Source organism: Apiospora kogelbergensis, assembly GCF_038363985.1.
Source record: "Apiospora kogelbergensis strain CBS 113332 chromosome Unknown utg000001l_segment0_segment0, whole genome shotgun sequence".
Taxonomy (NCBI): Eukaryota; Fungi; Ascomycota; class Sordariomycetes; order Amphisphaeriales; family Apiosporaceae; genus Apiospora; species Apiospora kogelbergensis.
This window is the reverse complement of record NW_027117418.1, coordinates 20740-36197: the sequence shown is the minus strand read 5'-3', so window position 1 is coordinate 36197 and position 15458 is coordinate 20740. Positions and strand designations below refer to the sequence as shown.

At 52.8% G+C, this 15458-nt stretch overlaps 5 protein-coding genes across 5 annotated transcripts; 1 reads left to right on the top strand and 4 right to left on the bottom strand.

The window, feature by feature from the left end:
* Positions 1–460: 460 nt before the first annotated feature.
* PG998_000013 (uncharacterized protein) lies at positions 461–690 on the bottom strand (the record flags this gene model as incomplete). Its single annotated transcript, XM_066866831.1, is given in 2 exon segments — positions 461–507; positions 522–690. The coding sequence occupies 2 exon segments, from the start codon at positions 688–690 to the stop codon at positions 461–463; spliced, it is 216 nt and encodes a 71-aa protein (XP_066735246.1).
* Positions 691–1406: 716 nt separating this feature from the next.
* PG998_000012 (uncharacterized protein) lies at positions 1407–2531 on the bottom strand (the record flags this gene model as incomplete). The annotated part of the gene is made up of 1 exon (XM_066866830.1): positions 1407–2531. One exon carries the CDS (start codon positions 2529–2531, stop codon positions 1407–1409), a length of 1125 nt encoding a protein of 374 aa, XP_066735245.1.
* A 1512-nt stretch (positions 2532–4043) lies between these two features.
* On the top strand, positions 4044–6188 carry PG998_000011 (uncharacterized protein; the record flags this gene model as incomplete). Its single annotated transcript, XM_066866829.1, has 3 exons — positions 4044–4181; positions 4225–5469; positions 5532–6188. The coding sequence occupies 3 exons, from the start codon at positions 4044–4046 to the stop codon at positions 6186–6188; spliced, it is 2040 nt and encodes a 679-aa protein (XP_066735244.1).
* Positions 6189–8793: 2605 nt separating this feature from the next.
* Positions 8794–9335, bottom strand: PG998_000010 (uncharacterized protein; the record flags this gene model as incomplete). Its single annotated transcript, XM_066866828.1, has 2 exons — positions 8794–9080; positions 9233–9335. 2 exons carry the CDS (start codon positions 9333–9335, stop codon positions 8794–8796), a joined length of 390 nt encoding a protein of 129 aa, XP_066735243.1.
* A 4743-nt stretch (positions 9336–14078) lies between these two features.
* PG998_000009 (uncharacterized protein) lies at positions 14079–15428 on the bottom strand (the record flags this gene model as incomplete). The annotated part of the gene is made up of 1 exon (XM_066866827.1): positions 14079–15428. One exon carries the CDS (start codon positions 15426–15428, stop codon positions 14079–14081), a length of 1350 nt encoding a protein of 449 aa, XP_066735242.1.
* Positions 15429–15458: the final 30 nt, after the last annotated feature.

The following is a 15458-nucleotide window of genomic DNA, read 5'->3' as shown; positions in this document are numbered from 1 at the left end:
ACAGGATAACTTCCTTGCTGAGGCAGCCCGCGAGTTTGCGCAAAGCTCGAGTTTGGGAAGGAAAAGCATGCGGGGGCAATGAAGGAATGGGGGCCGGCGATATCGGGACCGATCTTTCCCAACGCATGGCAGGAAGTCCACATATCGAGTGAATCCCCTGGTTCTCTTGGCATAGCCCCAAGGTAGCAATGACAACTAGATAATGAATAAACCCTTTTGGGATTAACCGAAGAGTACATTGCGGAATGCTCTTCAAGCGTCTGCAAAATGTTCTGGCGTCACTGGAGTTACTGGTCCAGGTCCATGGCGTCCTCATTAGCCTTCTCTTAGTCCTTCTGCTCCTAGAGAGCCTAGTCATGTTCCTTAGCTCCTGCCCAATAAACCTCCATTTCCAAATCCAGTTCGGCCTTGGTTTTCTTCGGAGCCGCCTTGCTGTGAGATCTTCCACCTCTGCCGCAATTTACACCTTGGTCGCCTTGTCCGCTTTGGCCACCAAGGCTGCCTCAACTGCATAGGCTTACTTGGCCACCTCGGGGGGAGTAGTTCGGGACGCTTGATAGGCTTGGAGCCGGCCTGGAACGAGGCGTCATCCGGCGACGTCTCATCCCTAACCCGCTTAAGACAAGGAGCAGAACTCGGACCCTCAATTCCATCCCCGCCGGTGGTGTTGTTGCTGCCGCTGGCCGACATCTTCAAGGAACGAAGGGGAGAAAAGGTCGGTAGTGATGATGCTCCTGTTGTTGTTCTGATGGCTGGGCTTCGCGAAAAGAACTGGTGATATACTTGGGATTGAAATATCGATCTCTTTTTTTTTTTTTTTTGACTTGCAGGGCTTTGCGGGATACAGAGGACAATGATAAAACTTATTTTAACAAGGATACAGAATCAAGACAATGTTGGAATTTGTTATAAGGCTTTCATGTAAGTTAATAATAAGGTGGACTCCACTGTAATTATTAGAACCTCACCCCTATTCACTAACACCTTACTGTAAGTCCAGCACCCTTATTAGTGGACAACCCTCTATATTCTGAGCCATTGCTTAAAGAATGTCCTGTAAAATCAAAAAGCCCGTCTATCTATAGCTATAACCTTTCTGTTAATTCCACTATTCCTCGCCAGGAACTGGGTATTGATTTATCAATGCAGTACCACTTGGAGTGGCGAGCTCCATTCAGGGATAAACACAGTGTATAGTTCAAAACAAAATTCATATTTGAAATATCAAATCACCTTAATCTCGAAATGTCACAATGTATGCAATTCAGTCTACGAAATCCGACGAATCAATTGATCAGCAAAGATATGTTATCTCTCGCAATTAACTGCGACGCAAGAGCCCGGCCCAAGTACCCAGCTCTCAAGCCTTGACCGCAGAGCTGCAATCCATCACGAGGCGAGTTCCATTACATGTTGCTAGCAGCCGCATTCCACCGCTCAAACATGCTCTGGCAGTATCGACGGTGCGCCTCAATATGAACCTCGCTTGGCACTTCGGGAAAGCGGGGGCCAGGGTATCGTGGGATCGCGTTGTCGGAGCAGCGGGCGTAGAATAAGACGTAATCCCCGGAGTTGTCATGAAGTCTCCAGTCCTTCTCCCGATGTTCGAAGTTTTCCGGTTCCTCGATCATATCTCCGCTCAGATTGTAGCGCCGGAAAAGCACGCGCTGGTCGTATCGGTCGTCGGCCAGTCGCACCACCATGGATAGCAGGTAGGTGGTCTCTTTCTCCACTGACTTGATCGTACCGGTTTTCTGGTCGGCCACCCACTCGCTGCCATCAATTACCAGACATTGTAGGACGTCATACCGGTGACGGGCATTGTGCGCGTCCTGGTCCTTGAACATGTCGGGGCGGACGGTGAAGTGCACGCGCATGATGATGGGCTTGTCGCAACGGTACCAGTAGCACCGCTCGCCGTTCTCGAACATGCCAAAGCGCGACTCGATACAGTCGGCCAGGCTTCCCTTCTCGCAATCCCAACGCACCAGGCTCTGCTTGGCCGACTCGATCAAAGGAAAGTCCTTGCCCTCGGGGAGCCAGCTGCCGTTCTTCGGACTCTCGAGGCGCTGACTCAACACAATTGGGTGAAACAACAGGAAGGATTCGCGTCCGAAAAGGGTCTCCAGCATTACGTTACTCTCCAGGAGCTCCATGAACTGGGGAAGCGGGATCGACGGCCACAGCATAGTCTTTATGGCCTGTCGGGCAATGTCCTGGGCCATTTGAGACTGGTAGTTGACTTCGAAACGGGACCAGGCAAGTCGCAAGATTGGGTTGGTCTTCTCTTGTTTGACCAAGGCCTTCTTGGAATCTTCTTCGTCGTTGGTGCCGGCGACGCAATCGGGTTGGTTCAAGTGGCCATTAATATGGCGGATAACCATGACCAGAACATCAAAGCTGTTCCAGCGCATGGGCGTCGAGCGATGTCCTGCGATGGCTTCCGTCATCAAGAAGACGGTTTGAGCCGGCGCATTGTCGGTCTGCTCGCGAATGTCGGGGAGGTCTGCGAAGTCGTGAGGCGCAGGCATCGTGACGGGTGATGCTGGAAATGGGGGGAATTGTGACAATTTGAGCTTTCTTCTGTATGCGGTGATCGGGAGAAAGTTGAAGAGAAGAAGGAGAGAAATTTGTATTTGCTTTAATTGCCAAAATATATAGGCACCCAGACACCTCTGTATTGAATACAGCGCTGTTTGCAAGCCTAAAGCTTTGGCAACCAGAACAATTAATCATTGCCTATTGGAGGTAATGGAGATTGTACCACCTAGCTGCTTTCAACAAACCAAGTTATTACGCCTACGAATCTCTCATGTCGGATTGGCGTTCGCAAATCGACCTCGACTTGAACTTGAACGTCCCTCCCTTTCCATCTCCATCCAACATTTACACGCCGACCGTCACCACATGCTCACGTCATTTCTCGAGACGACGCCAAACCTCCTGAGAGTCACCCCCGAGAGCCACCAACACCTTTTTTCGCCGAGGCCTCAAGAATACGGTTCCCCATTACGGCCGAAGTCCGAGCTCAAGCCAACATTCTCCCATGTTTCAGTAACTCTCGCGAACCGATAAAGCCCCTTCTACATCCAGCAATATCCCAGCTGACCACTACATTCCTCCCGCCGTTCCTCGAGACACCGAACCTCACCCCCAAAAGACACCAATAACCGATTGCTTCGAGCTCTCGAGACGAATTTGTAACAAACAACTTCTATAACGGTTGAGGTTCGAGCTGCCAGCACTAGTTTCTTTGACGGCTGGGTCTCCCAGGCCGTGTTGCTATTTAACTTAGCAAGACTCACGGCATACTTGGTAATTTATCCCCTTCCTCGCCTACTATCGCACTCGTTAATGGTTAAGTCAGCTCATGTTCTGGCTCAGAACAGATACAGTCCACCGAAAGAAACATCTGATGGAATATTGCAACACTGATGACGTCTCAATCAATCACGTACTCATTGGCGTCACCAAGCACCTGGTAGGTCATCTATATGTCCGTGGGTAGTGGGAATAGAAGTACAAAAGAGTTTCCTGGGCCGTGGCCCGCCAACTGTCGTACCGCGCGGGTCGTACAGCAAGATCAGGGGGATCAGGAACTGCCTGCTGACAGATATCATTGGACAGCGTCCATCTAACTTCAGTTCGGGACTGGAAAATGGTAAAAGGACAAAGGGAAATAATGGCATATGGCATGAGTAGAAGTTGGAACATGAGAGCTTAGCTAGAGGGGAGCTGGGTTCGATTTCATAATTATAATCGACACAATGGAGTGCATCCATGCTTGCAGCTTTACAGCAAGGCAGAACACCCATAGAGAGTCCAGTTTCGATTGGATTGTCCTTCGAAGTGATAAGCTGTAGTTTGGGTAGATACAGCGGCCTGCCTTTCAGTTAGTTGATGCCCTATTGACCGGCCTGCCTAATCAAACTTTGACGTCCCCAGGCCAACTTTGCATAAGTTGACCATTGTCTGTTCAACTTTGCGCCTTGATTCCCTTGAAGGTTGAATTTTTACCTGTCCGCAAAACACCATCCTCCAAGATGTCCAGTCCACAGTCAACAGGAGGCGCCATGGAGATAGATGATCCCCCTACCGTGGATCTTCATTCTGCTTGGATAGCCAAGCAGGATGTGATCGACGGCTTCCTCCATCGCGCCCATTCCGCCGAGCCCCCCAAGGTCGACTGCAGCCTACATCTGTGCTCCCCATGCATCGGGCAAGTCGACGTCGCTGCTGGTCCATGTGGCACGTATGACATTGAAAGCCGATGCTGGGCCCATATTCTATGTGCTCCCATACTATCAGGAGGCGTCTTCCCTGTTCTTCCATCTGGCACGCGACTTCACCTGGCCCGAAGATTTTGGCCTTCTGATGGGCCTCTGGGAAGATTCGGTTCAGGACGAGGAATCCATTCCACGGAATGGGTTGCTACTCTGTACCTACGCTTCCTTCCCATGGCACTTAATGCCGGCGAAGTGCGTGGTGTTGGCCGATGTCGAGCTGTACTGCTCGTACGACGGCGAACTCTTCTTCAGCCAGCTGCTTCATCGGTTGGGTCGCCAGGACCACGCCGTGACAGCGCTGTGCCTCGACACCCGCATTTCCATTCGGACAATCACCGCCTTTCGCAGATGGGCCCCCGGCTGCCACATGACCCTTATCGAGGTTCCCGATACCAACCCCGATATCCCTACCGAGCTGATTCCTCACGGGGAATTCGCTGATGTGGTAGGGAAGGAAATGCAGCAACATATTCAAGAGGGAGGATTCGTCATCGCACATGTCGGTATAGACATGGTGCCGGATCCAGACGTCTTCGTCAACACGCAAGCAGAAATGGGGAAGCATGGGCTGTTTTCCGATATCCTCCAGAGAGGTGCAGACGGAGAATCATTGGCACTCGGCGTCAACCCCGGGCTGGGTGTCGTCGGTGTTTGTCCGCGGTTGACTCTTTCTGTCGCGCAGGCTCAGTACACGGCGCTCCATTACGATTCGAGTACAAGTTTGCTAGTCCCCACGACCATTGATTTGGCGTATGACGCCATCAAACAGCAAGAAGCCTGGATCCTCAAGACTCGAGACCCGGGCAGCGTCCGTCGTCTGGTTCAAGGGCCTTTCGACGAGCGAAGCCACCCCACCTCGAATCCGGATCCGAAAGGGCCAGCCTGGAATCAGGACTTGCTGCGCCTGCTCCTGTCTTTGGTGGTAAAGTATGAGGGAGTGCCGATATGCGACTGGCCGATCAGGCGTGTACCGGACCCTAGAATGGCCGCTGAGGCATTGCGACGCCTGGGCATGATGGGCTGCATCGAGAAGCGGGGCAGCTCTGACGGATATCATGTCACTCGACGGGGCCGGGTGACGTTGGTTGTGTTTGGGAAGCTGGAGAAAGCGGCTCCCATATGCACGCCGACCTTCGAAGGGTCGTATCTCTTTGCCCTCTCGCTCGAAACCAAGAACCCGCGGGTGAGCCGCGTCATAGCCTTGATGGCTCTCATCATTAATTCGCATCGCTCCCCGGAGCTCAGCTGGTCCACAGAGAGGCGCTGGACCAAGTGCGTGGGGAGCTGACCAAAGGGGTCGGGCAAACTTATTTTGACCGCGGTTGGCTCTGGATGGCTGTCGGCTTCCACTTGTACATGTGGGATCAGCTCTTCTTCCCACCCGATCTGGAGGCTCCAATGTGGGAGCAGCATGGCATGATATGCAGTACTTTGGGTGCGGTTCTCGTCCATCAAGCCTGGGAGGCTCTGGCCGAGACGTTCGAGCACTTGAAGTGCGAGGACCTGATCGCCGAGACCTCGTTGACCGAGCCCGAAGTCGGCGATGTGGAATGGGCCCTGGCGCGCGCGTACCAGGCCCAGTGCGTCATGATCCCGTTGATACAGCCAGTGAATGCGGAGATACCATGGGGTGTGGATCTCTTGACATCTCGTGGGGCTATCTTTAACCATACGGAAAACCTCGATAGCGGGCGCTGGGTCGAGGCGAACAGGAGATTTGGCAGCATCGTGGCCATCTACCAGAAGGTCTTTCTACCGGATAGTAGGGGCGGCCCCCTCAAGATCGAATTCGTCACGTACATCGGGCGGGAGCACTGTCTGCGTCTGGGCAGTGAGAGAGGCCAGGACTTCCCTGGTGTCTCAAGACCATCTATCCTCTTCAACGCTGAAGGAGACGGATAAGGTCATAGGTAGTCGTCTGTAGAATTAAAGCTCTTATTGACTGTCTTATCTGTTCCTGCGTGATACTATGTCCATTCCTGGGCCATATGGTGCGATTGGGAAGCACCCCTGGTGACGCCCAGTCATCTCCTTGCCCCTGTTCGTATACGAAGGGAAGTAGACAACATGTTGAACTTAGACACCCAGCTAACACCCAACATAAGAGCGGCAAGGAGTCAGTTTTCAGCATCTCTGTAATAGCTGCCATATTTGCAGCAGCCTCCGGGACACCGGATAAGAGGCCCGGCTTATTCGACGCCACCTTAAGCAGCAGAGAGTGTAGAGGCAGCACTCGGAGCTGGCATAGCTAGGAGCATCTCTCCCCCACCGCCACGATAATCACCGGCGCCCCCGTCCACGCTGCCGCCGCCACCCACGAAGCTGCGCGTCTTCGTCGCCGGCGTGGCGGGTTAGTGCTTGAGCCGCAACGCTTCAGGTAGATATAAATCCAAGCCGCCGACAGAAGTCCTTAGTACAGCCGAAGTAATAGCTAGCTCAAGGTGTAATTCGAGGAAGTAATAAGCTAGGAAGTAATAGCTGGGTTAAGGTAGGATTGTACATACAATTCCAGGAAGTGATAGGCTAGGAAGTAATAGCTAGGTTAAGGTGGGACTGTACATACAATTCCAGGAAGTAATAAGTTAGGAAGTAATAAGTAGGTTTAAGGTGCGATTTCAAGAAGTAATATTTCTCGCCCCTGTTCATCTCACCCCTGACGATCTCAAGATATTGATCCCGGACACGAAACCGCCCAATCCTGTTCGGTAGACATCCATCTTATTTCGGCTTGTGGCTCTCAGGCTTCACCCTGGTAAAGTGCCGCCACACAGAGCTCATCCCCGTGGGACTTTCCATGAAGCAAGCTTTGTCAAGCCTGAACTTAAGAGAGCTAACCCAGCTTCTCCGTGATCCCAGTGCCTGGGCTCTGGTTGGACGGGCGGAAGGGTCCTTGTCGACAGTAGTGTCTCGTTAACAGCCCTGATAGCCTTGAACACCTTATTATGGCAGTGAGAAGAGGACCTAGCCATCGCCACCTCCTGTTGAATACCAGTTCGCCAATGTCAGTACGAAGGAGCAGAAAGACACCTGTGACAGATCCATACGATGCTTCAGCTTTCCGGCAGGTTCCCGTCGTCCTGCTAGATATCCACGGTCTGATTCATCCGAAACGTGGACATACCATAGTTCAAGCACCACCAAAGTTACGACTTGCAACGGCTTGCAAAGGAATGGGCATCCTTGGCCAATCTCTTCAGGTGTCGAACCCGACTCTGCTGCATCAACTTTCATGAGAGCTCTTGAAACAGACGGGGGCAGCTGCAAATCTCCTGATGAAGCGACGTTGGATATCACGGCGGCATGGCACTTCTCTGGATACTGCTCACTGACTTCCGACGCTAGCGTTCAGGGGAGAAGAGGTGGCATGCTTCCATACTCCGCGGACAACTTGGCGAGGCTCAGTGGGTGGGATCATTCTGCTATACCCAGACATGGCCTTGTCTCACCGAGAGGCTCCTGAATGCTGAATGTCTCGAGATCGGCAAGGATGGACCGGGAGTTGTGGTAGAGAAAGTGTCAGGGGTTCTTAGACCCGAACCGTCTTTCGCACCAGCACGCGTCCTTTCGAATCAATATGTCAATGGAGCTCATCCGAGTCACTCCGGGATTTCAAGCCTGCCCTGTCATCCTGAACTGGTCCACTGCCCTTGTCAGCATCGGCCATCGCCGTGATACAGGCTAACGTACGGAAGTGCTCGTTGCTTGTGATGTGATCACCGTCGTGAGAATGGCGGCTGCAGAGGCCGAGCTAGTCCACCATTCGCCTGTCCCAACCAAGCCAGACATCCACACATACTGTTGGTTCCTGATGTTGCCCATGCCGGCTGCTGTCCTGGGAGCCGACCTGTTCGTCACCACACGCCACCACAAGTACCAGCATCCTTGGTAGCGGCGGCGCCTTTACACCTCCACGGGCAAGAGAACGATTCCCACAACTCCTAGCATCGCTCACACCTAAGAAGAGGGTCGGGACGGTCTGGAAGTAATAGTCAGTTTAAGGTGAGAAAACAGGAAGTATTACGGGTGGAAGTAATAGGCGTGATTCTGGTATAAAATCAGGAAGTATTATCTGTAGAAGTAATAGTCGGTTTAAGGTAGGAAAGTAGGAAGTATTAGGCCAGGAAGTAATAAGGGTAATTTTAGTATAAGATCAGGAATTATTGTGCCAGGAAGTAATAAGGGTGATTTTGGTGTAAAAACAGGAAGTATTACTAGGAAGTAATAATCGCACTTCATAATTTCCTGACGCCCAGGGTAAGGCGAGGCCATACAGGAGGTAGATGAGGCGATTCCAAAGACGTAACAGGCCGCTATGACCTCAGCAAGACCAGATCCTCCATCCGAAGCTCGACAGACATCTGGGCAGCTATGTACTAAGGCACGTTGACAGAGTGACCCCGTGAAAGGACAGCTTTGTGGTGTGGTGTGAGCTACGTCCTCCGCAGTCTCTAGGAAGCCGAGATGAGCTGCGCATGTCGGGGTCCATTCTCTGATACAGGCCTTTCCATCAGTGCAGGAGGGGCCAGGGATCGGACATGGCAATAGGAGGGGCTCGGCATACGTCTGTTCGGGCTGGGAGTCTGGTGTTTCTGGCATCAGGCCATTGCTCACTTGATCTGGGCTTGGGTGGGCTGGCTGTGGCAGGACTGGGATGCATCTTCGTCAAGCCGGACCATCCGCTGGTGTTGCCTCGACGAATAGCCTGGCCAAGTCGAGATCTCCAATCCCAGCGTATGAGCCACAGTCTGGGTGCTCTGGTGCCAGTGACGGTGGCAGCAAAGGTGCTTGGAGTATCTGAGCGAGGCAGTATCGTACATCTATCCCAGATTCAACGTGCCAGGACATTTTCCAGCCCCTCCAAGAGCTCCTAACTTCAGTAGCTATCCAGAGGACTGGGCGCTTAAGGCTCAGTGTCTGCAATGTCACGTAGACAGGAGGAGACTGACCTATATCGGTGGGCAATATCCCTTGATTATAGTCCTTGTCGTCGGTCGCACCAAAGCCCGACTGGATTGCGTGCAATGGCCAGACGAGAGCATGTAGGTTCATTTTGCTGTATTCCCTTACTCAGTGTGTCTCTGCCGTTGTCCTGTGTCTTAAACTGCGTCGGCTGCGTCGGCTGATCTAGCTGCTCCTCTTGCTGCCTCTCTTGCTGCGTCGCTTGCTGTATCTCCTGCTGCACCTGAATTCCTTCCGCTCCTGCTTCCGACCATCAGGGCCAAGGAAGTCGATGCATTGGCTTCCACTTTGAAGCGACCACTAAGCGCCTAGGATGCCAGGAACGTCAACTCTCCTTTGCCCCATGCATTGGTTCGGCGTGACAGTTCGAGTTCACTGCGAATCAAGCTGCTGGATGACGGCGCATCCGGAGCATGCTGGCTGCCCCCTTCACAGCTCGACATCAACCGAATGAGTAGAGCCAAAGAAGACATTCCCAGGACCATGTTTCTTCCCCGTTGGCGACATGCACATCAGCACAGCCGAGTGAATGCCGGCAAGGATGTGCTTCGTTCTTTTCCCCAGAGCATGTCAGCCACGACAGCAAAAGACCCTGGAAGAATCTTCTTCCACGAGCAAGCAGCACAGTACACGGGCACCATCAGGGTCTCAAGATTGCCCGAGCGGCTCCTCCTGACATCCATTGACCGGCCGCACAGTCCGGTGGTTTCGAGAAGCATACCGCAGCTGACGTTTCTTCGGTTCAATGTCTCGGAGGCTTTCACAGGAGAGTAAATCCAAGAGGAAATCCTCGAGTTTGCAGACGCCTTCGAAGCATCACAGCCCCTTATCAAGAGACTTGCAGCATTCCTTCGGGGTGACGATGTGTTCGCCCAGGTACGTGTTGGGTGGCCTCGGACAGGTCCTGGAAGTTCCAGCGTGAGGCCCCATTAAAAAGTGAGTACGCCACTAAGAAAGACTTGAACCATTCTATAATTCCCGGTTGGCCTCAAGGCTCAGGCCAACGCAGGATGGACCGACACTTGGCCTTTCGCCGCAGCCTTTCCAGCCTTGCCCGCTCCCCTACTTCCAGTTCCCAGTAACCAGGTGTCAGCAACAGAGCCTAGAGTCCGAGAAGCTGGAGGCGCAGACTGAAGATCCCGGAAATAATAGCCCCCGAAGTAATAAGCCGCTTAAGGTGAATATCCAGGAAGTACTAATCAAGCTAGGGAGTTCCGTCAGGACCGGAAGTGAATGACCCCAAGCGCTGGCGAGAGCAGACGCTGTGGGAAAGGGTGCAACAGCTAGCCACGCCTTACCTAGCACAACGGCCACCTGGAGACGGAGGTGCGTACTCCTGCCTGGGCTAGCACGACGTTGACGAGAGTCTGCTACGCCGTGGATGGGATGCACAGTTCATCTGGCTAGATCGGTTCGCATGGACGACCTCCACAGGTCAAGATCCAAGGGCCCAGCGCAGGTGCTTGGTTCTGAGAGGAATCTGATCCTTTGCTAATATCCGCACAGCCGCTCTCCATGGACGACCAGCCCGAGCCCAACCAAAAGCCCGTTTCCAGCCGATTCTATTGCCTCTCGAACGCCCTTCATCGATTTGCCCCTGTCTCTCAGTTGCAGCGGCACCGGCTCCAGCTTAATCTGCATGAGACGGCAGCCCAGACGGCAATCAGACGTCCGCCATCTTCACATATCCAGGAATAGTGAGTGGTGGCGTGCTCACTGGGCCGCTTCAGTTCGGATATCTGGTGACCGTCGAAGGCATACTTGACGATGCTGCAGCCCATGTCGTCAACAGATCCAATCCCACGCCGTGACTGACACGAACTACAGGGAACGGCCGCTGGCTGCTGGACCTTTCGTGTCGATACCCCTACCCTAGTACCAACGCTTGACATAATCCCGCTCGGCAGCCCTCCATAAATATCCCTTTCCCGATGCTCGCGCCAGAAGCAAAGTCATCGTGCCGAGGCCTGGTCGAGCACGCCAACTGTCCACCACCCAAGCTCTGAAGCAGTAAAGCAAGTCCAATGGCATCCAAAGTGAGGTAGATGGCCACACGGTCAGACCTTTCGGGCACAGGCAGGAGACTGGGAATAGTGGCATTCCGGTGTCATGGGCCCGGCTGGTTCTGAATGACTTCACAGCCCCTGCAGCGAGCCAAGAGAGCTCGCAGGCCCCCTGTGCACCAGCCACTAGCTCTGGAATGAGTTGGCAACCAGTTGCCGTCATCGGTGACGAGATATAGTAAAGGAAATAGTAGCTGGTTTTACTATAAAAGTACAAAATAATAGCCCTCGAAATAGTAATAGGTTCTATAGTATATAAGTACGAAATAATAACCCCCGAAATAATAACAGGTTCTGTAGTATAAAAGTGCGAAATAATAGGCCTCGAAATAATAGCTGGTTTTGTAATACTAAAGTACGAAACAATAGCTAGTGTAAGGAAGTAATAAGCTCCATGTCGTCAACGCCCTCGCCGGAGCTCACCAGCTGCTCTTGAATGGAGACATGGTTCTGCTGCAACGAGGGCGGCTCCGGGGCTGCTAGCGGTCTCGGCGGTGATGGCTGTATCTGCGCCGGGAGGGATCGACTTGTTGGACTTCCGGATATCAAGCTCTGAGGCTGGGATGTGGCAGGTTGAGATATCTACTCCAGTTTCTGCTTGGCAGCTCGACATTGGAGTGATATGGCCTTCCGCGGTCTCAGGTCGGCCTCGCGCGTGCTTCTGAGAAGATGGCTCAACATATGCCGGAACTTATCGCGTACTGACGTCTAGAGAGTTGCTCGGGGATCTGACTGGGCCGGCCACGGACAACTTGCATGGGATGAAAGGGCCTAGCCGAGCAGCAGGAGATGGCACCAGCTTGACCTTATCTATTGGAAGCGAAGCTGATGTGCAATGCTATGAGATCGGCCCAAGAGACCAGTCCAAGATGAGCAGGTATGGATAGAATCATGACAGGTTCGACGTCTACTGGAATCTAGATCAGGATCTAGATCGGGCTTTCTCGCGGGGTTCGGCAAGGAGAACACACGATCCACCAACCTCGGCCCTGTCTCGAAACAGCTGCTTCGCCAGTTGCCAGGGGTCAGGCAGTATGAGAACTGTCTTGGCGTCAACGGTGAGGCAGCCTTGTAGGCCAGCGTTGAGATGTCCCACTTGTCAGGGCAAAACCTCAATATCTCCCGGCTGGAGGCAATCAGGGCCCGGGAGATCAGACGCTGTAGGTGGAGGGCTCAGGTCGGCGCAGTCATCCTCTGGAGTCGTCTTGGGAAGTAATCCCGGCATATGCCATTAGTCGTGCAGGGGACACATTCAAGGAAGCAGCTCGCTTATGTCAAAGCACTGAGAGGAGTTGGACTGCTCGGCGGTGTCGCTGATTTCGGCGTCATGAGCAGGCTGAATCTCCAGGATTCCCATGGCTGCAGCAATGCGAGGAAAACGGAGTTGATTCTGTAGTTCCCCTTGCGCGCCTGAAAAGAGTGACCTTGTCTTCCTGCCGCCCCTTAGATACACAGCTCCAGGATCGGCAACACAACCCCGCGGTGGCTTCGAATAACAAGACGAGCTCAAATCGGCCGTGGTAGCCTCATAGAAACTTCGCTTCGTGGCTTTCTCCGATCTCAGGGCATCCTGTGATACTTCCCGAGAGTTAGCCAGTAATTGATGGCACCCATAAACGCTTATTCAAGTCAAGAGTTGACAGCCTCGTCGCACCTGGGCGACAGGCAGCTCAAGCGCCGCCTATATAGGCTGGAATCTCCCGTCTGCCGTCACAGATCGCCTCCCGGAGAGGGAGAATACCACCCTACATTGGTGCATTCTGCGTCGCAGGTATTATCTCGCAATATCACACCAAGATCACCCTACTATTTCCTGGCCTACTCTTTCCTGGCCTACTATTTCCTCGCCTATTATTTCTTAATTTTATATTAAAAAGAACTTTATTATTTCCTAACTTATTATTTCCTGATTTTATATTAAAAATCGCCCTACTATTTCCTGGCTTATTATTTTCTCGTTTTCCACCTTATTTGGCCTATTATTTCCCGCTGCCTTGCTTGCTGCTGGAGATGACAACATCCCTTCGAACTAGCGAGCTGCATGGCGCAGAATCCTGAGGCGCTCCTCTCGATGCACGCCGCTATCTGGAGGCATGCGGCATTCTCTTGGCAGTGGCGTGTTGGTGATGGCTTCGAGCGCAATGGGTTTCCCGACATATCCGGCTAGGCCAATACGAGGTGATCCCATTCAGTGCGGTGACTCGCCACCAGGTCTGGATCTTCAAGCCACGTTCTCGGGTTCCCGGATATATGAGCAAGCTAGGCAAGCTCCGCATTCAAGTGCTCTGGGGTTACGAAGATACCCAACGATGTCCAAGGACTAGGATTCGCAAGATCAATCAACATGCATTAGAAGCCCTTGGTGATGTCAAAGCTGACGTGGCCACACTGGGGCTTATCGGACATCCAGATGCGCACCTCCCACTAGAAGGCAGAGTCCATCAATGCTTCTTCGGCTTTGTTAAACCACAGCGATCGTTGACAACTCATAAAGCGCACTGCGCAATCCCAAATCGCCGCGACATCCATCAAGTCACCATACTAGTTTGAATTTAAATTTGAAGTAGACAGCTGCGTAAATGGGACTAAGCTCAGTATTATATTCAAGGGGTTATGTCTCAGACTTCCGATTATCTAATAAGCCTACGCCCGCTGTATTTGGGGTTAAGGTCGCCCAAGGGATAAGGATGCGGTGCCGCCAGCAAGACCACTAAGGCTATATGCTTCTAGAGGATGTTGAGCGTATATCAATGTACTGGAGTAGCAGTACCTAGGTCGATCCCTCAAGGCCCCGGCATGGCACTCCCGGCATTTCATTGTTACAAAACCACATCTCCATGCTAGCGCGAAACCGTGTCTCAATCCACGATCGGATAGCTCGGAGAGAGCTAACCAAGACAAATGCGTCCCGGAGCGACCAGGTTGACCCAATCTCGAACCCTGTGTAGATAACGCCTCGGTCGCCCTGGTCACAAGCGAAGTGTATTGTCCAGCGATGGCCGACCACCTGAATCAGGGGTACAGTCACTAGACGAGGCCGGAGTTCGATTTGGAGTCCTGTATAAGTGAGGATATTATTCGCAAGGAGGTAGCGAATGTCGAACATTCGTTTATGCCACGCGGCCACCCAGAGGCCGAGCTGCAGCAAGGGGTCGCTTGTAGTGACGTCCGGCTTGGTCTCTACAGAGAGGGCAATGATGGAATCCTTCAATGGGCTGTAACAAGTGTGATTTAGATGGGGCCGGTGGCTGCCGCCGACGCCATACCACTGCATGTTGTTCGTGATGGTATGGATGGTCCGGCCCATCGCCGTTAATGGTCCAAATTCGAGCGCGGCTACATAATCTATTTTTTTGCCGGAGGGGCGGGAATGCATCTGGGATAAGTCGGCGGGCTCCGACCATGGAGTAGAAGACTCGGTGCCCTCCAGCCGATCTTGCACGACCTGGGTGTCGGCCGAAACCGAGCAAGGGACCTGGGTCTGGTTGTCAACATTCGGTATCAGCGGCAAAGAGTCGCCTGCGATCGTCGCGCTCATGGTCGACTCCCATCGCACATGCAGATCACGAGTGGGTCGTTGCAAGTCTTCTTGCCAGAGCACGGGCGGATTGATAGGTTCACTCGAGAAGACTAGGTCAAGGACTGGGCCATGGACAAGGGTGTTCCAGCTGCATTCATGCCGAAGAGATTGTCTGCAAATCTTCGCACTTTGCACAATCTTCTTTATGCTCTGAAGCATTGTGTGGGCTTCTTTTGCTTCGGTCGGATTGATCGCGGGGTTAGGCGGTTGGAAATACGTGTCTGGGAAAGGACGACCGAGGGTTTCGGTGATGGCCTCGCGAAGACAAGAAGGGACAATGTCTTTCTTGTCGGAAATGTCACAGAGCTGATCGTATAGGTCGCGGATGTCCTCCGGCAGCAAAGCTGTCAAATGGGGTATCTCTTCGATAAGGAAGGGCTTCTCGAGGCGCACTAATTGTTCGTAGTGCGTGAACTTCACAGTCTTAATGTTCCCCTTTCGACGCTTGCTTATATTCGTGGAACCTTTAGAGGTGATACTCGATAGTTGCTGGTTGACATCGTCTACAGTTTCGTTCTTTCTCTTCTGCAAGTCTGGCATCTTAGGCGGGATCGAGAGATTATTTGCTAA